The sequence below is a fragment of the Oncorhynchus mykiss genome, chromosome 8, assembly GCF_013265735.2.
Source record: "Oncorhynchus mykiss isolate Arlee chromosome 8, USDA_OmykA_1.1, whole genome shotgun sequence".
Classification (NCBI taxonomy): Eukaryota; Metazoa; Chordata; class Actinopteri; order Salmoniformes; family Salmonidae; genus Oncorhynchus; species Oncorhynchus mykiss.
Window position 1 is genome coordinate 84,768,415 of NC_048572.1, and position 25,000 is coordinate 84,793,414.

The 25,000-nt window shown below is 44.6% G+C and overlaps 1 protein-coding gene across 13 annotated transcripts in view; it reads left to right on the plus strand.

Moving 5' to 3' along the window:
* LOC110492646 (receptor-type tyrosine-protein phosphatase F) overlaps positions 1-25,000 on the plus strand; it is a 495,157-nt gene that overhangs the window by 331,927 nt on the left and 138,230 nt on the right. For 9 of the 13 annotated variants that reach the window (XM_036986572.1, XM_036986579.1, XM_036986575.1 and 6 more), the window contains 6 exons: positions 5,258-5,403; positions 5,706-5,947; positions 11,593-11,786; positions 12,294-12,427; positions 13,150-13,294; positions 20,697-21,008. In XM_036986572.1, the coding sequence (XP_036842467.1) occupies positions 5,258-5,403; positions 5,706-5,947; positions 11,593-11,786; positions 12,294-12,427; positions 13,150-13,294; positions 20,697-21,008 (1,173 nt within the window). The remainder of the gene's footprint in view (positions 1-5,257; positions 5,404-5,705; positions 5,948-11,592; positions 11,787-12,293; positions 12,428-13,149; positions 13,295-20,696; positions 21,009-25,000) is intronic. The other 4 variants (XM_036986581.1, XM_036986585.1, XM_036986582.1 and 1 more) reach the window with 1 other exon arrangement.

A 25,000-nucleotide genomic window follows, 5' to 3' on the forward strand; every position in this document is an offset into this window, starting at 1 on the left:
CGTATTTCAGTGAGTCTGGCCGTATTTCAGTGAGTCTGGCCGTATTTCAGTGAGTCAGGCCGTATTTCAGTATTTCAGTTAGTCGGGCCGTATTTCAGTATTTCAGTTAGTCGGGCCGTATTTCAGTTAGTCGGGCCGTATTTCAGTATTTCAGTTAGTCTGGCCGTATTTCAGTTAGTCGGGCCGTATTTCAGTATTTCAGTTAGTCGGGCCGTATTTCAGTATTTCAGTTAGTCTGGCCGTATTTCAGTTAGTCAGGCCGTATTTCAGTATTTCAGTTAGTCTGGACGTATTTCAGTATTTCAGTTAGTCTGGCCGTATTTCAGTTAGTCTGGCCGTATTTCAGTTAGTCGGGCCGTATTTCAGTTAGTCGGGCCGTATTTCAGTTAGTCGGGGCCGTATTTCAGTTAGTCGGGGCCGTATTTCAGTTAGTCGGGGCCGTATTTCAGTTAGTCGGGCCGTATTTCAGTTAGTCGGGGCCGTATTTCAGTTAGTCGGGGCCGTATTTCAGTTAGTCGGGGCCGTATTTCAGTTAGTCGGGCCGTATTTCAGTTAGTCTGGCCGTATTTCAGTTAGTCGGGCCGTATTTCAGTTAGTCTGGCCGTATTTCAGGCAGTTGATTTTGTGTGTGTGCGTGCGTGCGCGTGCGCGCGCGCTTGCGAGCGTGTGTGTTAGAATCAAGACAACACGCTGGCTAGGTCAGTGGAGGACACCGTGTCTTGAGTCCCAAATGTATCCTCTCATCTCTTTGTGCCCTGATAGTAGTGCACTAATATAAGGAATGATGATGCCGTTTTGGTCACCCAGACTGTAAGGATCTCATGATGAGTCATCTGCTCTGGAACGGACTGTGTGTTGTCACGTACACGACAAGCTGTGATGACAAAGGCTGTATCCCCAAATCGCACCATAATCCCAACATAGTGTTCTACTTTTGATCAGAGACGGTATAGGCCCAGGGTAAAAAAAAAAAAATAGTGCGCTAAATAGGGAATAGTGTCCATTTTTTTGGGGACGGAACCACTGCGTTCTCTCATGTACCTACAAAGCTGTGATGACTGGGAAGTGTGGTTGGTGACGAACCCAAGCAGTGTGACTCATTATGGCAGATTGTTATGGAGTTTGATCAAACAGATGTCTTGTGTTTCCACCACAACGTTAATGTTACTTCAGCGTGTTTGATTCACCTGCGATCTGATCAACTGGCTATCAGGGCTATTTGGGTTCACACACACACACACACACACACACACACACACACACACACACACTCATCGACGCGTACGCCATCAACTGGCTATCAGGGCTATCTGGGTTCACACACACACACACATACACACACACACACACACACACACACTCATCAACGCGTACGCCATCAACTGGCTATCAGGGCTATTTGGGTTCACACACTCACACACACACACACACACACACACACTCATCGACGCGTACGCCATCAACTGGCTATCAGGGCTATCTGGGTTCACACACTCACACACACACTCATCAACGCGCATGCCATCAACTGCCTGCAATACCGCCTCACCAACTAAAAGTAATTGGAAATGTTTGACTCACTTTTAGATTTGGATTAACTTAGTTTACCCCATGAAGTTGTGCACAAACGTGTGGGCACACACACACACACGCATACACACACACACACACACACGCATACACACACACACACGCATACACACACACACACGCATACACACACACACACACACATGCATACACACACACGCACACATGCACACGCATACACACACGCATACACGCATACACACACGCACGCATACACACACGCACGCATACACACACGCATACACGCACGCATGCACGCACACACACACGCATACACACACACGCATACACACACACGCACACACACACACGCATACACACACACACACACACGCATACACACACACACACGCATACACACACACACACGCACACACGCATACACACACACACACACACGCATACACGCATACACACACACACGCATACACACACACACACACACACGCATACACACACACACACACGCACACACACGCACACACACACACACACACACACGCATACACACACACACTCATACACACACACACACACACACACGCATACACACACACACACACGCATACACACACACACACACACACACGCATACACACACGCACACACACACGCATACACACACGCATGCACGCACACACACACGCATACACACACACACGCATACACGCATACACACACGCACGCATACACACACGCACGCATACACACACGCACGCATACACACACGCATACACACACGCATACACGCACGCACGCACACACACACACACACGCATACACACACGCATACACGCGCACGCACATACACACGCGTCTGTGTGTCTGCTCGGAACATATGTCTGGACTGGGCCGTGGGTGTGTCTGTCAGGGTTTCCGTTAGCTGGTAATAGCCGGCTTTTGGCCGTTAAAAAGGGGGGGGCACTAAATTAAATTGACACCGGCCAATATTCCATGAGAGAAAAAAAAGATGGATTATTTTTTTAATATATATTTTTTTAAATATATGTTATTTTTTTAAAATATTTTATTTGTATGTAGCCCAGTTCTACTGGTTGGAGGAATGTGGGATCTATCATCCCACAGCTATCCTAGAGTCTATCATCCCACAGCTATCCTAGAGTCTATTTGGGCCTATCATCCCACAGCTATCCTAGAGTCTATTTGGGCCTATCATCCCACAGCTATCCTAGAGTCTATTTGGGCCTATCATCCCACAGCTATCCTAGAGTCTATTTGGGCCTATCATCCCACAGCTATCCTAGAGTCTATTTGGGCCTATCATCCCACAGCTATCCTAGAGTCTATTTGGGCCTATCATCCCACAGCTATCCTAGAGTCTATTTGGGCCTATCATCCCACAGCTATCTTAGAGTCTATTTGGGCCTATCATCCCACAGCTATCCTAGAGTCTATTTGGGCCTATCATCCCACAGCTATCCTAGAGTCTATACGGGCCTATCATCCCACAGCTATCCTAGAGTCTATTTGGGCCTATCATCCCACTTCTATCCTAGAGTCTATTTGGGCTATTTCTATCTGGACAAACTGACCAATAGAATAGATAACCTTTTCTACTATTGGGGATAGTAAATTGACACAGGCTCATAGGCAGCGGGTCCATAAGGCTATAGGGGAAGCTAACCTTTCTCTAAGGAAATGTAATTCAATTGCCCAAATGATGTAGCCTAATTAGCCTACTCCTGTCTATACAGAAATAACTCAAATCATTCAACATAGGCTACTATAGCATCATTTGTGCCACAGAGAGTCATTTAAATCACGTTGCCTACAGTTGGAAGGAAAGGCAGCCCCCCCCTACAGTTGGAAGGAAAGGCAATGTGTCCCCCCCCCAGAGTTAAACAGCGTGTTCTGCAAATAGTTGATTGTTGAGTTGAGACTGTCAGTGAAAAGTAGACGCCCTGCAGGATGTTTGGACATCAAATGGCTATTGCTTTAAAGAGAAGACAATGAAAATACTGTATTTGAGTTATTTGAGTGAACAACAGTAGGGCCTGTAGCCTGTCTTAATGGCAGCAGCGGAGAGCATCGACCGTATCCCCGGTGACTCAGTACTGCTCGTAGTCACTCTTCTTCTTTGCTGCGCTACTTAAAAGTTTATTTTTGGACAATCATTTCCTCCTCCGGTTTAGATGGACTTCATATTGTTTTTCGTGTCACCCCATTTCCTCGATCTGTTATATGGACAATGTTGTCTTTTAATTGATCTGTTTGTCCGTATCAGCAGAGTAGGCTACCCTGTCATTTGACCTATTCCAAAAAAAATATTCTACTAAGGTCTCCAGTCGTTTTAAAGTGTAGTAGAATTGCGTAAATAGGTGATTGTTGAGTTGAGACTGTCAGTGAAAAAGTAGACGCCCTGCAGGATGTTTGGAATACAGAAGAAAGGTATCTGACATAGCACTCTGCCATGCCTTGAACCATCAATCACTGTTTGTTCTTTTTTTTTTTTTTGCAAACAGTGATTGAGTTCATCAGGTTACGCACCCAATGTATAACGGGGTCTGGTACGTTTGTCAAATGTTCGGTCAAATTAAAATGCTGTCTGTCAAATGTCCAGTGACACATTTTCAGAACGGAAACCTTGGTCTTCATGTGTGATGTGACCATCCCTGCCAGGACCCATAGGATATTATATAATGAATAGTAGAATATCAGTGTCATGTTTATAGTCAGGAAGTAGAATATCAGTGTCTTGTCAGGAAGTAGAATATCAGTGTCTTGTATATAGTCAGGATGTAGAATATCAGTGTCTTGTATATAGTAGGGAGTAGAATATCAGTGTCATGTATATAGCCAGGAAGTAGAATATCAGTGTCTTGTATATAGTAGGGAGTAGAATATCAGTGTCATGTATATAGCCAGGAAGTAGAATATCAGTGTCTTGTATATAGCCAGGAAGTAGAATATCACTGTCATCTATATAGTCAGGAAGTAGAATATCAGTGTGTTTTATATAGTCAGGAAGTAGAATATCAGTGTGTTTTATATAGTCAGGAAGTAGAATATCACTGTCATCTATATAGTCAGGAAGTAGAATATCAGTGTGTTTTATATAGTCAGGAAGTAGAATATCAGTGTCATGTATATAGTCAGGAAGTAGAATATCAGTGTCATGTATATAGTCAGGAAGTAGAATATCAGTGTCTTGTCAGGAAGTAGAATATCAGTGTCTTGTATATAGTCAGGAACTCCTGACTCAACAGACTGACTCTCTTTCTTTCATTTTCTTGGTTGGTGTTTGTCATCATCTTTAAATGTGATTGTCCACTTGCTCTGTAAACCTCTGGGATCTTCAATAATGTCTGAGTGTGTTGCGATAGTTTTAATATGGCGGACTGAGGAGATTTGGAGGTGAATAAAGCATATCCATTACTTGAATTAATAGTCCATGAAACAGTCTTAATATATATGTTCCCTTTTCGAGTTATGGGGTCAGTCAGCATATTCAGTCATCTGTCATCTTAGAACACATCTATCCAGTACTGAAAGATCGCCTTGATTTCATTTCATATAACAAACATCTCATCCGCTCTCTCTCTCTCTCTCTCTCTCTCTCTCTCTCTCTCTCTCTCTCTCTCTCTCTCTCTCTCTCTCTCTCTCTCTCGCTCTCTCTCTCTCTGTTTCTCCATCTCTCCTCCTCCAGCCCTCCCCAAGCCCCCCACCTCTCTCATAGTGACTGAGACCACTGCCACCAGTGTGACCCTAATCTGGGACTCTGGGAACCCTGAACCTGTGTCCTTCTTCATGATCCAGTACCGGGCTAAAGCCACCGACGCAGGCTTCCAGGAGGTGTGTTGTAACGGCTCGCTGGGTTACAACATGCTTAGCGTTGCAACATCCCGGGTCACTTTCCCCAAATTCCCAGGTTTTTTTTCTGAAATCCTGGTTGGAGAATTCCAGATGTCTCGCTTTTCCCTCTTGATTCTGGGAAACTAACTAACCGGGATTTCTGGAAAACATGGGAATGTTGGGACAATTACTGGAGTTTTGCAACTCTAACCATGGTTCGAAAGGGTTGAACCGCCGATATTGTTCTGTAAGTATCTTTGGGATATAAGTGTCTGCTAAATAACCATATGATGATATCGTAGGTGGACGGAGTAGCTACCACTCGGTACAGCATCGGCGGGCTCAGCCCCTACTCGGAATACGAGTTCCGTGTGATGGCGGTGAACAACATTGGGCGCGGGCCGCCCTCTGACCCGGTAGAGACCCGTACGGGGGAGCAGGCTCCCTCTTCACCCCCTCTGGCTGTCCAGGTCCGCATGCTGTCCGCTTCCACCATGCTGGTCCAATGGGAACCGCCCGAGGAACCTAACGGACAGATCAGAGGGTAAAATGAACGTGAATATGTCTTATGTAGGCTCAATGAAGCATTCCTAGACACTTCATAGCATGTGAATATGACTGTGTCCCAAATGACACCCTAATCCCTATATCGTGACCTACTTTTTGAGTCAAATGTGCCATTTAGGACACAGCCTATGTCTTACGAAGGCTTAATGATAGATGTTTCACAAGTCATTTATAAGCAAAATGTCATACAGACGGTGCCTTCAGAAAGTATTCACACCCCTTGACCTATTCCACATTGTGTTGTGTTACAGCCTGAATTCAAAATGGATTCAATTGATGTTGTTGCTTTTAACCCAAGTTTTTAGAAATGTTTTGCAAATGTATTGAAAATGAAATACAAATCTAATTTCCAATAAGTGTAGATGTTAGAATCACCTCTGGCAGTGATTACAGCTGAGTCTTTCTGGGTAATTCTCTGAGAGCTTTGCACACCTCAATTGTACAACATTAGCCCATTATTCTATTCAAAATTCTTCAAGCTTTGTCAAATTGGTTGTTGATCATTGCTAGACAACCATTTTCAGGTTGTTGCCATAGATTTTCAATCAGATTTCAGTCAAAACTGTAACTCGGCCACTCAGGAACATGTCTGTCTTCTTCGTAAGCAACTCCAGTGTAGATTTGGCCTTGTGTTTTAGGTTATTGTCCTGCTGAAAGGTGAATTAATCTCCCAGAGTCTGGTGGAAAGCAGACTGAACCAGGTGCCTGTGCTTAGCTCAATTCAGTTCATTTTTTTATCCTTAAAAACTCACTAGTCCTTGCTGATGACAAGCATACCCTTAACATGATGCAGCCACCACTATGCTTGAAAATATGAAGAGTGGTTCTCAGTAATGTGTTATGTTTTGGGGTAAATCCAATACAACACTTTGAATTCAGGACAAAAAGTTAATTGCTTTGCCACATTTTTTGCAGTATTACTTTAGTGCCTTGTTGCAAACAGGATGTATGTTTTAGAATATTTTATATTCTGAACAAGCTTGCTCAGAGGGATATTCAATGTCTGTTTTTTTTTGTTTTTTTACCCATCTGCCAATTGGTGCCATTTGCGAAGCATTGGAAAACCTCCCTGGTCTTTGTGGTTTGAATCTGTGTTTGAAATTCACTTCCCGACTGAGCTTACAGTATGTGTGGGATACAGAGATGAGGGACCTTACAGATAATTGTATGTGTGGGGTACAGAGATGAGGGACCTTACAGTATGTGTGGGGTACAGAGATGAGGGACCTTACAGTATGTGTGGGGTACAGAGATGAGGGACCTTACAGTATGTGTGGGGTACAGAGATGAGGGACCTTACAGTATGTGTGGGGTACAGAGATGAGGGACCTTACAGTATGTGTGGGGTACAGAGATGAGGGACCTTACAGTATGTGTGGGGTACAGAGATGAGGGACCTTACAGTATGTGTGGGGTCCAGAGATGAGGGACCTTACAGTATGTGTGGGGTACAGAGATGAGGGACCTTACAGTATGTGTGGGGTACAGAGATGAGGGACCTTACAGTATGTGTGGGGTACAGAGATGAGGGACCTTACAGTATGTGTGGGGTCCAGAGATGAGGGACCTTACAGTATGTGTGGGGTACAGAGATGAGGGACCTTACAGTATGTGTGGGGTCCAGAGATGAGGGACCTTACAGTATGTGTGGGGTACAGAGATGAGGGACCTTACAGTATGTGTGGAGTACAGAGATGAGGGACCTTACAGTATGTGTGGGGTACAGAGATGAGGGACCTTACAGTATGTGTGGGGTACAGAGATGAGGGACCTTACAGTATGTGTGGGATACAGAGATGAGGGACCTTACAGTATGTGTGGGGTCCAGAGATGAGGGACCTTACAGTATGTGTGGGGTACAGAGATGAGGGACCTTACAGTATGTGTGGGGTACAGAGATGAGGGACCTTACAGTATGTGTGGGGTCCAGAGATGAGGGACCTTACAGTATGTGTGGGGTACAGAGATGAGGGACCTTACAGTATGTGTGGGATACAGAGATGAGGGACCTTACAGATAATTGTATGTGTGGGGTAGAGAGATGAGGGACCTTACAGTATGTGTGGGGTCCAGAGATGAGGGACCTTACAGTATGTGTGGGGTACAGAGATGAGGGACCTTACAGTATGTGTGGGGTTCAGAGATGAGGGACCTTACAGATAATTGTATGTGTGGGGTACAGAGATGAGGGACCTTACAGTATGTGTGGGGTACAGAGATGAGGGACCTTACAGTATGTGTGGGGTACAGAGATGAGGGACCTTACAGTATGTGTGGGGTCCAGAGATGAGGGACCTTACAGTATGTGTGGGGTACAGAGATGAGGGACCTTACAGTATGTGTGGGGTTCAGAGATGAGGGACCTTACAGATAATTGTATGTGTGGGGTACAGAGATGAGGGACCTTACAGATAATTGTATGTGTGGGGTACAGAGATGAGGGACCTTACAGTATGTGTGGGGTACAGAGATGAGGGACCTTACAGTATGTGTGGGGTACAGAGATGAGGGACCTTACAGTATGTGTGGGGTCCAGAGATGAGGGACCTTACAGATAATTGTATGTGTGGGGTACAGAGATGAGGGACCTTACAGTATGTGTGGGGTCCAGAGATGAGGGACCTTACAGTATGTGTGGGGTACAGAGATGAGGGACCTTACAGTATGTGTGGGGTTCAGAGATGAGGGACCTTACAGATAATTGTATGTGTGGGGTACAGAGATGAGGGACCTTACAGATAATTGTATGTGTGGGGTACAGAGATGAGGGACCTTACAGTATGTGTGGGGTACAGAGATGAGGGACCTTACAGTATGTGTGGGGTACAGAGATGAGGGACCTTACAGTATGTGTGGGGTCCAGAGATGAGGGACCTTACAGTATGTGTGGGGTACAGAGATGAGGGACCTTACAGTATGTGTGGAGTACAGAGATGAGGGACCTTACAGTATGTGTTGGAGTACAGAGATGAGGGACCTTACAGTATGTGTGGGGTACAGAGATGAGGGACCTTACAGTATGTGTGGGGTCCAGAGATGAGGGACCTTACAGTATGTGTGGGGTACAGAGATGAGGGACCTTACAGTATGTGTGGGGTACAGAGATGAGGGACCTTACAGTATGTGTTGGAGTACAGAGATGAGGGACCTTACAGATAATTGTATGTGTGGGGTCCAGAGATGAGGGACCTTACAGTATGTGTGGGGTACAGAGATGAGGGACCTTACAGTATGTGTGGAGTACAGAGATGAGGGACCTTACAGTATGTGTGGAGTACAGAGATGAGGGACCTTACAGTATGTGTGGGGTACAGAGATGAGGGACCTTACAGTATGTGTGGGGTACAGAGATGAGGGACCTTACAGTATGTGTGGGGTACAGAGATGAGGGACCTTACAGTATGTGTGGGGTCCAGAGATGAGGGACCTTACAGTATGTGTGGGGTCCAGAGATGAGGGACCTTACAGATAATTGTATGTGTGGGGTACAGAGATGAGGGACCTTACAGTATGTGTGGGGTCCAGAGATGAGGGACCTTACAGTATGTGTGGGGTCCAGAGATGAGGGACCTTACAGTATGTGTGGGGTACAGAGATGAGGGACCTTACAGTATGTGTGGGGTACAGAGATGAGGGACCTTACAGTATGTGTGGGGTACAGAGATGAGGGACCTTACAGTATGTGTGGGGTTCAGAGATGAGGGACCTTACAGTATGTGTGGGGTCCAGAGATGAGGGACCTTACAGATAATTGTATGTGTGGGGTACAGAGATGAGGGACCTTACAGATAATTGTATGTGTGGGGTACAGAGATGAGGGACCTTACAGTATGTGTGGGGTACAGAGATGAGGGACCTTACAGATAATTGTATGTGTGGGGTACAGAGATGAGGGACCTTACAGTATGTGTGGGGTACAGAGATGAGGGACCTTACAGTATGTGTGGGGTACAGAGATGAGGGACCTTACAGTATGTGTGGGGTACAGAGATGAGGGACCTTACAGATAATTGTATGTGTGGAGTACAGAGATGAGGGACCTTACAGTATGTGTGGGGTACAGAGATGAGGGACCTTACAGATAATTGTATGTGTGGGGTACAGAGATGAGGGACCTTACAGTATGTGTGGGGTCCAGAGATGAGGGACCTTACAGTATGTGTGGGGTACAGAGATGAGGGACCTTACAGTATGTGTGGGGTTCAGAGATGAGGGACCTTACAGATAATTGTATGTGTGGGGTACAGAGATGAGGGACCTTACAGATAATTGTATGTGTGGGGTACAGAGATGAGGGACCTTACAGTATGTGTGGGGTACAGAGATGAGGGACCTTACAGTATGTGTGGGGTACAGAGATGAGGGACCTTACAGTATGTGTGGGGTCCAGAGATGAGGGACCTTACAGTATGTGTGGGGTACAGAGATGAGGGACCTTACAGTATGTGTGGGGTCCAGAGATGAGGGACCTTACAGATAATTGTATGTGTGGGGTACAGAGATGAGGGACCTTACAGTATGTGTTGGAGTACAGAGATGAGGGACCTTACAGTATGTGTGGGGTCCAGAGATGAGGGACCTTACAGTATGTGTTGGAGTACAGAGATGAGGGACCTTACAGTATGTGTTGGAGTACAGAGATGAGGGACCTTACAGTATGTGTTGGAGTACAGAGATGAGGGACCTTACAGTATGTGTTGGAGTACAGAGGTGAGGGACCTTACAGTATGTGTTGGAGTACAGAGATGAGGGACCTTACAGTATGTGTTGGAGTACAGAGATGAGGGACCTTACAGTATGTGTGGGGTCCAGAGATGATTAGTAATTCAACAATCATGTTAAACACAATTATTTCACACAGTGAGTCCATGCAACTTATTATGTGACTTGTTAAGCACATTTTGACTCAAGACATTTCAGCTTCATTTTTTATTAATTTCTAAAAACATAATTGTAAAACCTCCCTGGTCTTTGTGGTTTGAATCTGTGTTTGAAATTCACTGCTCGACGGAGTGACCTTACAGTATGTTGGGATATTGTGATGTCATGATGGGGTATTGTGATGTCATGATGGGGTATTGTGATGTCATGATGGGGTATTGTGATGTCATGATGGGGTATTGTGATGTCATGATGGGGTATTGGGATGTCATGATGGGGTATTGTGATGTCATGATGGGGTATTGTGATGTCATGATGGGGTATTGTGATGTCATGATGGAGTATTGTGATGTCATGATGGGGTATTGTGATGTCATGAGGGAGTATTGTGATGTCATGATGGGGTATTGTGATGTCATGATGGGGTATTGTGTGTAGGCCAGTGACACAAAATCTACATTTAATCCATTTTAAATTCAGGCTGTAACACAACAAAATGTGGAAAAAGTCAAGGGGTGTGAATACTTTCTGAAGGTACTGTATACAGGATAAGGTATGATTGTTATTTTCTAACTAAAAAAGAAATAAAACAATCAAACAAATATACAAATAATTAAGAAATACTGACACTATTTAATAACGTGCTATCTTGTCTTATCATGTCACATATAGGTACAGGTTCTTTCCACTTTTGGTTTGTCAAATGTTGAATGTAATGATTGATTTGTAACTGTCTGCCAGGTACCGCGTGTACTACAGTTCAGACATGAACGACCCTCTGAGTGGCTGGCAGAAACACAACACAGACGACAGCAGACTGACCACCATCTCAGGGCTGACCACTGATATCACCTACAGCCTCAGGGTGCTGGGGTTCACCTCTGTAGGGGACGGACCCCCCTCAGATATACTGCAGGTCAAGACTCAGCAGGGAGGTGAGAGAGGGAGTGTATCTTACTGTGGGGTGTGTATCTTACTGTGGGGTGTGTATCTTACTGTGGGGAGTGTATCTTACTGTGGGGAGTGTATCTTACTGTGGGGAGTGTATCTTACTGTGGGGAGTGTATCTTACTGTGGGGAGTGTATCTTACTGTGGGGAGTGTATCTTACTGTGGGGAGTGTATCTTACTGTGGGGAGTGTATCTTACTGTGGGGAGTGTATCTTACTGTGGGGAGTGTATCTTACTGTGGGGAGTGTATCTTACTGTGGGGAGTGTATCTTACTGTGGGGTGTGTATCTTAGTGTGGGGAGTCCTACCTGTCCTACTCTGTCCCTGTGTCCTAACACTCACCTGCCCTACTCTGTCCCTGTGTCCAAACACTCACCTGCCCTACTCTGTCCCTGTGTCCAAACACATACCTGTCCTACTCTGTCCCTGTGTCCAAATACTCACCTGTCCTACTCTGTCCCTGTGTCCTAACACTCACTCCTGTCCCCCCAGTTCCTGCCCAACCATCCAGCTTCGAGGCAGAAGCAGAGTTGGATACTCGTATCATGTTGACCTGGCTGTGGCCTGTCCAGGACACCATCACTAAGTACGAGCTACAGTACTGGGAGGCTAACTCTGACAACAAGGTAGGAAAGACAAGAGCCTGGATCATGTCGTCCTCCTCCGTCTCTCTCGTCTCCCAATCTGTCTCTCTCCACTCGCACACTCTTTACTGTTTTGCAGGCTCCTCTGTTACTCAGCAGATACACGTTTCTCCTCACCAAGAGAGAGCTGTGCCATGTCATTTCTCTGAATGGTTATGTGTCAGAGTAAAAGCTATGTAATGCATTTCCTCCTGTCCTCTCTCCTCTGTGGGAGAAGTGTATAAAGCAGTGGTCATATCGACAGCCACAACAATGATTCTGTCTGAGTGCTTCTCAGCTCCGTCAGCTATAATAGTGGCTTCTCCTTTCTTCTGTTCAATCAATAGGCAAAGAAAGCAATTTAACCTCTCAACAAATGTGGACCGTTTTGAAAGGTGTTTTTTTGCTCTGGGTTAATATTCCGTTTTTTTGATACACAGACTGTAGCAGGGTCTTGTCCCGATTCAGGGAGGCAATGGCGTGTTATTTGAGGTTTCTCAGATATTGGTTTTTAATACTACAAATAAACCACTGCAGAATCAGTTTATAATTCACCGAACTACAAAGAGTAGATTAAAACACGCTATTGGGGGCCGAGTCCTATAACGTGACATTAAAACTCTTCAACTCAGACTTGTACATGTTTGTTGTTAATGGGAGATTACTAATGCTTTGTGTATTAGACTTACTAGAATGATTTAATAAAAATATCTCCCTCTTATCAGATCCACGTGACTTTTAACCCTGCGGGGTCATACGCCGTGGAGGGTCTGAAGCCCGACACCCTGTACCGTTTCTCCCTGGCAGCCCGCTCCGAGTTCGGCCTGGGAGTCTACACACAGCCCATAGAGGCTCGCACCGCCCAGTCCAGTGAGTACTCTCTCTCTCTCTCTCTCTCTCTCTCTCTCTCTCTCTCTCTCTCTCTCTCTCTCTCTCTCTCTCTTTGTCCCTTTCCGTATTTTCCACTAACCCAGGAGAATCACCTCCACCTCAAGTGTCAGTTGCCCAGCAGCTGTTTCAAACTAAACAGCTACGATCCCAACACCTGTTCCTGCTCGTCCTCCACTTCCTCATTCTCTTCAATTCTTTCACTTGCTGACCTGCAGTTGGTCCCAAACAGCCACGATACCACTCCCACTCTTCTGATTTCCCTGGTCTCAGGGTTTTCTACCATACTAACCCTCCTTCCTGTGTGGGAGAGAGGGAGCCACTGTATTGAGGCTGTGGCCAGCTTGGGCCAAGTACATTACTGAGGTACTCTAGGGATAAAGGTTAAGGTGTGTTCAGTGTTCTCTGTGTGTTCAGTGTTCTCTGTGTGTTCAGTGTTCTCTGTGTGTTCAGGTGTTCAGTGTTCTCTGTGTGTTCAGTGTTCTCTGTGTGTTCAGTGTTCTCTGTGTGTTCAGTGTTCTCTGTGTGTTCAGTGTTCTCTGTGTGTTCAGTGTTCTCTGTGTGTACAGTGTTCTGTGTGTTCGTTGTGTGTTCAGTTTTCTCTGTGTGTTCAGTTTTCTCTGTGTGTTCAGTGTTCTCTGTGTGTTCAGTGTTCTCTGTGTGTTCAGTTTTCTCTGTGTGTTCAGTTTTCTCTGTGTGTTCAGTTTTCTCTGTGTGTTCAGTTTTATCTGTGTGTTCAGTGTTCTCTGTGTGTTCTTTGTGTGTTCAGTTTTATCTGTGTGTTCAGTGTGCCCCCTGCATAAGCCAATCAATTTATTTCTATATAATTTGGTTTATTATGAGTATGTGATGTGGTTTGTGATCTTTGATTTTAAGAACAAGAGCAATGAACAACCGGTTAAGAAATGTCTAGACGTGACAATCAGTAGTCAAGTCAGGAGGTAGAGGAGGAAGGAGCGGAGGAGGAGCGAGAGGAGGGGGAAGGAGTGGAGGAGGAGGGAGAGGAGGAGAGAAGGGGAGGGAGAGGAGAAGGAGGGAGAGGAGGAGAGAAGGGGAGGGAGAGGAGAAGGAGGGAGAGGAGGAGAGAAGAGGAGGAGGGGAGGGAGAGGAGGAAGGAGCAGAAGAGGAGGGGGAGGAGAGGAGGGGGAGGGAGAGGAGGAGGGAGCTCTACCGCTTCCTGGTTCTCTGTTCCGTTTTACTCTCGCTCTCTCTCCCTCTGTCTCTCTCTCTCTGTCTCTGTCTCTCTCTTCCTCTCGTTCTCTCTCTCTCTGTCTCTCTCTCTCTGTCTCTTTCTCTCCCCAGTCTTTTTCTCCTCCTCTCCTCCTTAGGCCTCTTTGATCTTACAGTTGTCTTGTCAGACACGCTCTCACACACACACACACACACACACACAGCTAAAGTTGTTTTCATTTTTCATTCATCGTGTTACCCTTCTCTGTCACCATGGTCCTCAGGGTCTTTGTAGTGGGGTAGATTCTCTCTCTCTGCTCTGGGCAGTTTTAAGACCACCTGGTGAAAGCCTCCTCTTCCCAGCCCGCCCAGCGCCTGATGCCCGGCGCCCGATGCCCGGCGCCTGAGAGTGCTCTATTTATTTAGGGATTTTTCATCTCATATAGCTCTGAGGATTATTTGTGAAGAAAATAAATATTCTACTTCCTGTTGACATTCATTGCTCTAGTTGTTAAAAGGACAGCAACACCCCCCCCCCCCCCCCCCCCCCCCCCCGACCCCCGACCCCCGACCCCGGCTTATCTTTTCTCCCATCCTTTCTTCTGTATTGTTTCTTCTGCTATGTTATCAACCTGAGTACTGTAGGTGCATGTGGTCGTTGCGTTTGGTATTTGGGTGTCCTGTTTTCATTGTGATACCCTAGCCAGATGTTGTGACTATGGCCTCTGGACTGTGGAGAGTTGGTCAATGTCACTTATTAGGTTTTCTGCTAGAGATGGAAAGATAAAACATACTGTTTTCACTGAACTGGAAAAGTTTGAGGAGCACTTTACATTACAGCTCGTTTAACATGGGGGCGGAGACCCAAAAGGGTGGCCCCAGCGTCGTCCGGGTTTGGCCGGGGTAGTGCCGTCATTGTAAATAAGAATTTGTTCTTAACTGACTTGCCTTATTAAATAAAGGTTAAATGATTATATATATATATATATATATATATATATATATATATATATATATATATATATATATATATATATATATATATATATTTCTTTATTTTTTAAATTCCAGTTATATCCATTCCCCATAAGCCTGTCATGTGGCTGTATCCTGCTGCTCTAGGCGCTAACAAAGCTTCTTTATAGAATAAAAAAGATTTGACATTCGTTGACCAGGAGTGTAGTTGAGATGATAGGAAGGGATTGGTGGGAAACCACTTATTTAGATATATTTTTTTATATATATTTTTTTTTAACCTTTATTTAACTAGGCAAGTCAGTTAAGAACAAATTCTTATTTTACAATGACGGGCCTACACCGGTAACTACTATTGGTAACTAATGGTAATTACAGGAGATGACCTAGTTATTACGTTATTACCACGCAATTACAGTGGTTCCTCCTTTTAAAAGTTTCGTTTTTACACCCGCCGCGGGACTCAGCGGCATTGCTCCAGACCACCACAAGGGGGCGTTAGAGCACTCATTATTATGCATTTGGGTCCCAATGTTTTTTATATGATCAATCATATCGAGTAGTTCTGATGACGAATTTGACGCGAGCCACCCTTCTCTGGTGGCTTTCTTCAGACTTCAACAAAGATGGCTGACAAAACATTACGGGGGAAACAGATGTAAGTAGTTATAACGTCATAATGAGTCAAGCTAAAAATGTACATTTGAGAGGAATATGTTAGTTAGTGTTAGAGACAAACGATCGTGCATATATTTTTGTCAAAAGTAAATTTATAAAAATCGCAAATTAGCAAGTTAACTGACTAGCTAACATTAGCCAGCTAGCTAGCTGGTGTTATGACATGAGAACAGTATGACATTGTAATTTCGGGTTGTTTTAATGTTTTAGGGATTCCTGAGAACCAGCAAACCAGGCTGCCATCTTGAGAAACAGTGGATGTGAAGAGTCTAGCTAGCTAAAGCATTTACTGCAAATTAAATGTACAATTGTGTAAGCTTGCTTTGTCATGCAGCTGAAGTAACATAGCTAACGTTAGCTCACTATTTACTTGCTTATTGTGTAGTGGAGGATAAAAATAACTGTATGCCTATGGATGTGTAGCTAGCTACAGTATGTAGCCGATCTGTGTATGGACCCTAAAACGTTAGGTTCTGAACTAATACTGAACTAATATTCATACCAATCTATGAACCTCAGCTATCATAGTTGTTGAATCAACTTCAAGTGTGAATGGCATTAATGAAGCCTATGGATTGAGTAGAATATAATAACTTTATTGGGCCAAGGATGCAAGTCCTATATACACATGTACTGTAGTTAGTACCACGCATGAGATCCCCACATTGTAGCCTATGCTTTGAATATATTCACTGATCATGTACTCTTCCTTGGCAAATAAAGGTGCGGTTCAGGTATGAATCTCTATGAGACATTCTTTTTCAGTCATTATCCAATACCAGGTGTATCAAACTCCATTCTTTGAATGATGCTGTGTCTGCATGTATGTATTACAGATATACACTTCAACAGTGTTTACCACTCTGGACAAAAGAACGAGTCAAAATTCACCAAAGGCTGAAAAAACGGCTTACGAACGTTGTCTAAGCTGGAACACTAGCGCGAGCCCATAGCAAATGAATAGAATGGAACGTTGTCTAAGCTGGAACACTAGCGCGAGCCCATAGCAAATTAATAGAATGGAACGTTGTCTAAGCTGGAACACTAGCGCGAGCCCATAGCAAATTAATAGAATGGAACGTTGTCTAAGCTGGAACACTAGCGCGAGCCAATAGCAAATGAATAGAATGGAACATTCACAGAGCCTGTTATGACTGGAGTGATGCTTACAATTCCATTTGGCCTAAATGGCACAAAAAAAAATCCCTTTTTATGTTACCACTACAATCTGTTCGTCGGACGAAACTGGGAAAAAAACAACTTGTGTAGAAAGTAAACATCCGCACCTCGATGGTGTCAACTGTGCTTATGTCTGCGTAATGACAAAGTAGGGAAAAATAAAAACTTCTGATAAATGAGCTCGCTGCCCAGACTTACATAATTACAAAGAAGAGATTCTCCTGATTTAAATTGGTGCCCGCGACTTGAAGAAAATCTAAATATACATAGTGAGATATTTGGCGAAATAGACCGGCATGCCTCTCCATAGGAAAACAATGGGGGGGAGCTCAGCGTACCAAGGGCAAAAAGTACTTTGGGGCTAGCATTTGATGACAACCAAGCTAGCTGCTCAGGCTTACATACTTAGAAAGAGGAGATTCCCGTGATTAAAATGGCGCCCGACTTGAAAAAAATCAAAATATACACATTGCGAAATATTTGGCGAAATAGACAGACATGCCTATATTTCCCCCATAGGAAACAATGGGAAGACTGCAGAGTTCCAATATAATGATTTGTTGTTTACATTTTAACTACAAAACAACGTGAGCAGGTCTCATTGCCAACAATAGTGAAGCAGGCATTGTGACGTTGAACAATAAGCTGGGAATAGAATGTTCGGAGGGGGAGTTGTTGCCACGGTGCTCAATAGAACTAATAGGAGCTGGCAGGGTGAAAAATGCACTAAAATAAGTCCTGTTTTTTTCGCTATTACGCCAAAAAGATGGCAAGCAGCTGGGAAATATGGCCATATTATGAAACTGGGCTCCACAGCGGACACAATGAGCTAGTTATTATCAGAAAAGAACGTTGTTAAAAAATGTACGTGTTATTACCAGCCTACTATATTTCAGAGCACTCTCGTCTGAGTGTACCAGAGCGCAGAACAATTCATTTACGAGCGCTCAATATGGCCGGTGTCAGTAAACGTCGGGGAAAAAGCGTCATTAAATTGTTTCCAGCACAGTTTCAGTCACCAATGCTCTGGTTAACACGAAAACTTTACTAGGGCAAGTAAAATGGTATGAGTGGTCTCGTGTGTGTCTGTAAGTAGCTTGGGTGCTTGACTGCCGTTTTTAAGGCCAGAACGCTCAAATCAACCCTACTCCTCGGCCCGAACGTCCAGTGTGCGCTCCGAGAGTGAAACGGTCTGAATTTACCGACTGACAATTTGACAACGCTCTGAATTTAGGAGCGTCACGTTGTACAGCGCCATATGTTCTGTTCCATCCTAACGGAAACCCTGAGGGTTTTTCATGGAATGGAAACACCATAATATTAATGAAATGAATTAAGCAAGTACCAGTCAAACGTTTGGACACACCTACTCATTCCACAATTTTCTTAATTTTTAAAATGTTCTACATTGTAGAATTAATAGTGAAGACATCACAACTATGAAATAACGCCCGTCTCCAGCGTGCCCTGCATTGGGTAGTACAGACATTATTACCACGTTACCGGGTTATTACCATGTTATTACCACGTTACCGGGTTATTACCACATAACCACGTTACCGGGTTATTACCACGTTATTACCACGTTACCGGGTTATTTCCACGTTATAACCCCGTTACCGGGTTATTACCACGTTATTACCATGTTATTACCACGTTACCTGGTTATTACCACGTTATAACCCCGTTACCTGGTTATTACCATGTTATTACCACGTTACCGGGTTATTACCATGTTATTACCATGTTACTGGATTATTACCACGTTATAACCACGTTACCAGGTTATTACCATGTTATTACCACGTTACCGGGTTATTACCACGTTATTATCACGTTATTACCATGTTACCAGGTTATTACCACGTTATTGCCACGTTACCGGGTTATTACCACACTGCCGGGTTATTACCACGTTATTACCATGTTACCAGGTTATTACCACGTTATAACCACGTTACCGGGTTATTACCATGATATTACCATGTTACCGGGTTATTACCACGTTATAACCACGTTACCAGGTTATTACCAGGTTGTTACCACATTGTTACCGGGTTATTACCACGTTACCAGGTTATTACCAGGTTATTACCACGTTGTTGCCGGGTTATTACCATGTTATTACCGAGCTGTAATGTAAAGTGCTACCGAGGTCGGTGGGTGTGTGAAACCTGGTATATCTCTTAGCTGACACTACGACTGACAAACACCAACCACTGTCATCAAGCTCAGGGATACGCTGACAGTGTTAACACACTAGGGGGCACTGTGTTAACACACTAGGGGGCACTGTGTTAACACACTAGGGGGCACTGTGTTAACACACTAGGGGGCACTGTGTTAACACACTAGGGGGCACTGTGTTAACACACTAGGGGGCACTGTGTTAACACACCAGGGGGCACTGTGTTAACACACTAGGGGGCACTGTGTTAACACACCAGGGGGCACTGTGTTAACACACCAGGGGGCACTGTGTTAACACCAGGGGGCACTGTGTTAACATACCAGGGGGCACTGTGTTAAAACACTAGGGGGCACTGTGTTAACACCAGGGGGCACTGTGTTAAACACACCAGGGGGCACTGTGTTAACACCAGGGGGTTGCATTAGCTTTCAGAAATCTGAAGTGCAATGCTATTTGGCTAGCAGCCACACATTTTCTAAGTAAATTAGCTTATATTTGGCTAGCAGCCACATGATGCATGGCCATCAGAATGTTTATCATAGGGAGTAAGTAGCTGGCTACATTTCTTAATGTTGTGCTTCAAGTTAATGTTGCATTGTAACTTCCTATCGGAGAAACTACACGGGACGGACACGTCAGGCATGGGTGATCGGGTCTGCTGATAGAATGCCTGTTTGTGAATGCGGGAGTTTGATTGGTCAAGACGAGTGCAAAGATGTTTTATCGGAGTGGAGAAGTGCAACTTTTTACGTGATGGATTCTGAATGAACCGTGACTGAAGCCAAGCAGAAGTTGCGATAAGAAGCATTTTAGACCTGCATTTACAAAACAAAGCAATATATTTTTTTCTGCGTTTTTTAATCTTTCCCTTTCTGTGCGAGACATGCAGAATCCTGCGTTATTGCGACCTCTGCACTCTCTTACATCACTCATAGAGACGAGAGTACAGAATACAGCTGAGGGCACAGTGATCAGTCCACCAATGTGCCACACACATACACTCCTTATTTACATATATCTACATATAAAAACAGAATTAGTTATTATATATCTGATTGAACCAATCTCTCAGTCCAGAGTCTGTAGCCCCTCCCTTCCCATCATTGATTATGTTGTTATTTTAGTTTGGTTATTATTTTAGCTTGATGCCTCCCTCCCCTGCTCGTTCCCTCCCTCCTCCCCCCTTTACAGCCCCCTCCGCCCCCCCTCAGGAGGTGCACCTGTCCAGTCTAAGCTCCACCTCCCTCAAGGTGAGTTGGGTGGCTCCGCCCGCCGCGTCCCGCCACGGCGCCATCGTGGCGTACACCGTCAGCTACCAGTCCACCGGCAGCGCCAGCGAGGACCCCGAGCGCCACAATGTGTCGGGAATCGGAGCGGACGCCTCTAGTTATGTACTGGAGGGCCTGGAGAAGTGGACAGAGTACCAGGTGTGGGTTAGAGCGCACACTGATGTGGGCCCGGGCCCAGAGAGCGCTCCGGTCAGGATCAAAACTAAAGAGGACGGTAGGTTCTGGTTCTGGTTCTGAGTTGTACCGTCGTCCTCCCTTGGGTGAAGCCCTTCTACTCCGACGGACTCCTCCTTCCGTCCGTCTCTTTGGCTTTCCTGCCGTCATCTTCCCTTCTCTATTTGTCCCTTGACTTTAACCGTTTCTGGTCTCTACTGGTTTCTGCTGGTCTTTGCTGGTTTCTGCTGGTCTCTACTGGTTTCTGCTGGTCTCTACTGGTTTCTGCTGGTCTCTACTGGTCTCTGCTGGTCTCTACTGGTTTCTGCTGATCTCTGCTGGTCTCTACTGGTCTCTGCTGGTCTCTACTAGTTTCTGCTGGTCTCTGCTGGTCTCTACTGGATTTTGCTGGTCTCTGCTGGTCTCTGCTGGTTTCTGCTGGCCTCTACTGGTTTCTGCTGGTTTCTGCTGTCTTCTGCTGGTCTTTACTGGTTTCTACTATTTTCTACTGGTTTGTCCGTCTCGACTTGTCTCTACTGATTTATGCTATTTTTTACAGGTCACTATTGGTCTCTACTGGTCTATACTGGTCTCTATTGGTCTTAACTGGTTTTTACAGGTTTCTACTGGTCTCTTCTGGTATCTACTGGTATCTACTGGTATCTTCTGGTATCTTCTGGTATCTACTGGTTTCTACTGGTCTCTTCTGGTATCTACTTGTTTCTACTGGTCTCTATTGGTCTTAACTGGTTTTACAAGTTTCTACTGGTCTCTTCTGGTTTCTATGTGTCACTTCTGGTTTCTGCTACAGGTACGGCTTTACATCTCTTCTTCCTGTACTCTCTATACTGGTGATCTCTCTATACTGGTGATCTCTCTATACTGGTGATCTCTCTCTTCTCTGGTGATCTCTCTCTTCTCTCTATACTGGTGATCTCTCTCTTCTCTCTATACTGGTGATCTCTCTCTTCTCTGGTGATCTCTCTCTTCTCTGGTGATCTCTCTCTTCTCTCTATACTGATGATCTCTCTCTTCTCTCTATACTGGTGATCTCTCTCTTCTCTGGTGATCTCTCTCTTCTCTGGTGATCTCTCTCTTCTCTGGTGATCTCTCTCTTCTCTCTATACTGGTGATCTCTCTCTTCTCTCTATACTGGTGATCTCTCTCTTCTCTGGTGATCTCTCTCTTCTCTCTATACTGGTGATCTCTCTCTTCTCTCTATACTGGTGATCTCTTTATACTGGTGATCTCTCTCTTCTCTCTATACTGGTGATCTCTCTCTTCTCTCTATACTGGGGATCTCTCTATACTGGTGATCTCTCTCTTCTCTCTATACTCGTGATCTCTCTCTTCTCTCTATACTCGTGATCTCTCTCTTCTCTCTATACTCGTGATCTCTCTCTTCTGGTCCTCTCTCTGTGTTGACCTTCCTCAGTGACTTTCAGACTTGCTATCCAGGGTTAAGGCTCATCACCCTCAACGCCAACTCTTTTTATGACATCCCTTCTCTCTCTTGTCTTCTTCGTCCTGTGGTTCTGTCCTCGTGCATAGTTCACGTCTGGCTCTCCCTCTGAGCCCTGGAAACTGGAACACAACACACTTAGTCACGTCTCCTTTTCCCACTTCCCTCTCTTTTCCCACTTCTTTATTTTGTTCGGAGCGTGATGGAGTGTTCCTAGGAGGCAACTCTCTATAATTAATGTGTTTGAAGTTGCAGCTACACAGCTCATTGCTGTAATTAGAGGTTTTACACACACACACACACTAGGCTGGCGGTAACGAGGCATCCTATGGGCAGCAGTCACATCTTTACGCATTCCTCTGTGGATTTAGCCACATTTTTAAAACCTCTTGTATGTTATGGCAACATTTTGATTTACGCCTCAATAGACATACCCAAAAGCACTCGTTTTTCTTGAGATTGCCATAAACAATAACTAGTAATGCTGCATAGTTCTAGAAAGGTCTGGAACTCACCTTTTTGGGTAAAAACAAATAGTTCTACATTTGCTGAGGTGTATTCACTTTTGAGGACACAAGCTCATGTACAGCAAATATTAGGACAATATAAAAAAAAAAGGAATATTGGATTTGTTCCTGTTCCTGTTCAACAGTAGTGGGGGGAATATGCCACATTTTGAAATGACTAAAATGCTTTTTTAAATATAGGAAAAATCTAATGATAGACACATTTAGAACCGGCCACATCAAAATGCGTCATTACCACCTGGATTCAGTCTTATGTAGCGATATTTGAAATGGTGTTTTTAACATTGGATAAAAGTAGAGACTCAGAGCTAGATAATCACACACTGCAGTTGAGGAACAATGGAAAAGTCATTCTGCTTTGAAATTTGATAAACTTGTGACCCTACTTTTGAGAAAATGTCCCTTGAATGTTTTTTTTTACCTTTATTTAACCAGGCAAGTCAGTTAAGAACAAATTCTTATTTACAATGACGGTCTAGGAACAGTGGTTAACTGCCTGTTCAGGGGCAGAACGACTGTTCGGGGGTTTGAACTTGCAACTTTCTGGTTACTAGTCCAACGCTCTAACCACTAGGCTACCCTGCCGCCCCAGTTTTGGTACACCTACTGGAGAGCTCTCCTTTGTCTACACCCATTCAGCATCATTCACACCCTCTTAAGCTTTAGCTCCACCCATTCAGCGTCATTCACACCCTCTTAAGCGTTTAGCTCCACCCATTCAGCATCATTCACACCCTCTTAAGCTTTAGCTCCACCCATTCAGCATCGTTCACAACCTCTTAAGCTTTAGCTCCACCCATTCAGCATCATTCACACCCTCTTAAGCTTTAGCTCCACCCATTCAGCATCGTTCACAACCTCTTAAGCTTTAGCTCCACCCATTCAGCATCGTTCACACCCTCTTAAGCTTTAGCTCCACCCATCTCTTTGAGGATTCACATGTGAGGCCATGTGCTAAACAGAGTGAGTAAGGTAGTGTAGTCAACAACCAAAGATTTCAAGACTAAAAGTGGTGAAAGTACAAGCAAAACAGTAGTGGTAAAAATACACCTTATCTCGTCCTTGTCCTTTATCCTAATCTGACGTTGGTGCAGGTCATGTTGTTCTTCACATTACCATCTCTGGTAAACACACACTATATCAAGTACAATCAAAGTGTATTTGTCACATGCACAGGATACAGAAGGTGTCAATTGTACAGAGAAATTGTTATTTGCATAGTAACAATGGGGCAGCAGGGTAGCCTAGTGGTTAGAGTGTAGAGGCGGCAGGGTAGCCTAGTGGTTAGAGTGTAGAGGCAGCAGGTAGCCTATTGGTTAGAGTGTAGAGGCGGCAGGGTAGCCTAGTGGTTAGAGTGTAGAGGCGGCAGGGTAGCCTAGTGGTTAGAGTGTAGAGGCGGCAGGGTAGCCTAGTGGTTAGAGTGTAGAGGCGGCAGGGTAGCCTAGTGGTTAGAGTGTAGAGGCAGCAGGTAGCCTATTGGTTAGAGTGTTGGGCCAGTAACTGAAAGGTTGCAAGATCGAATCCCCGAGCTGACAGGGTAAAAATCTGTCGTTCTGCCCCTGAACAAGGCAGTTAACCCACTGTTCCTAGGCCGTCATTGAAAATAAGAATTTGATCTTAACTGACTTGACTAGTTAAATAAAGGTTAAATAATTGCGAGCAGTAGCACCTGCTTTTGTAGTTCTCCATGGCAACGCTTCTTTTAAAGAAGCTTGGCAAACCAATCCGAACTCATCTCTCGTTCAACACGTCCATTAGCTCAGCCAATCATTGCTAGCTGGTAAGTTCCTGTCTTTTTCCTTGGCTAAACCAACTAGACTCGTAATTTAAACTTTTTATTTGTATTTACAGAAGGAATAAGAGCTTGTTATTGAGGCACATGGAAGTTCACATGTTCCAGAAGGCATTTCTGCCAAAACGCACGTAAAAAAATATATATATACAGTGCCTTGCGAAAGTATTCGGCCCCCTTGAACTTTGCGACCTTTTGCCACATTTCAGTCTTCAAACATAAAGATATAAAACTGTATTTTTTTGTGAAGAATCAACAACAAGTGGGACACA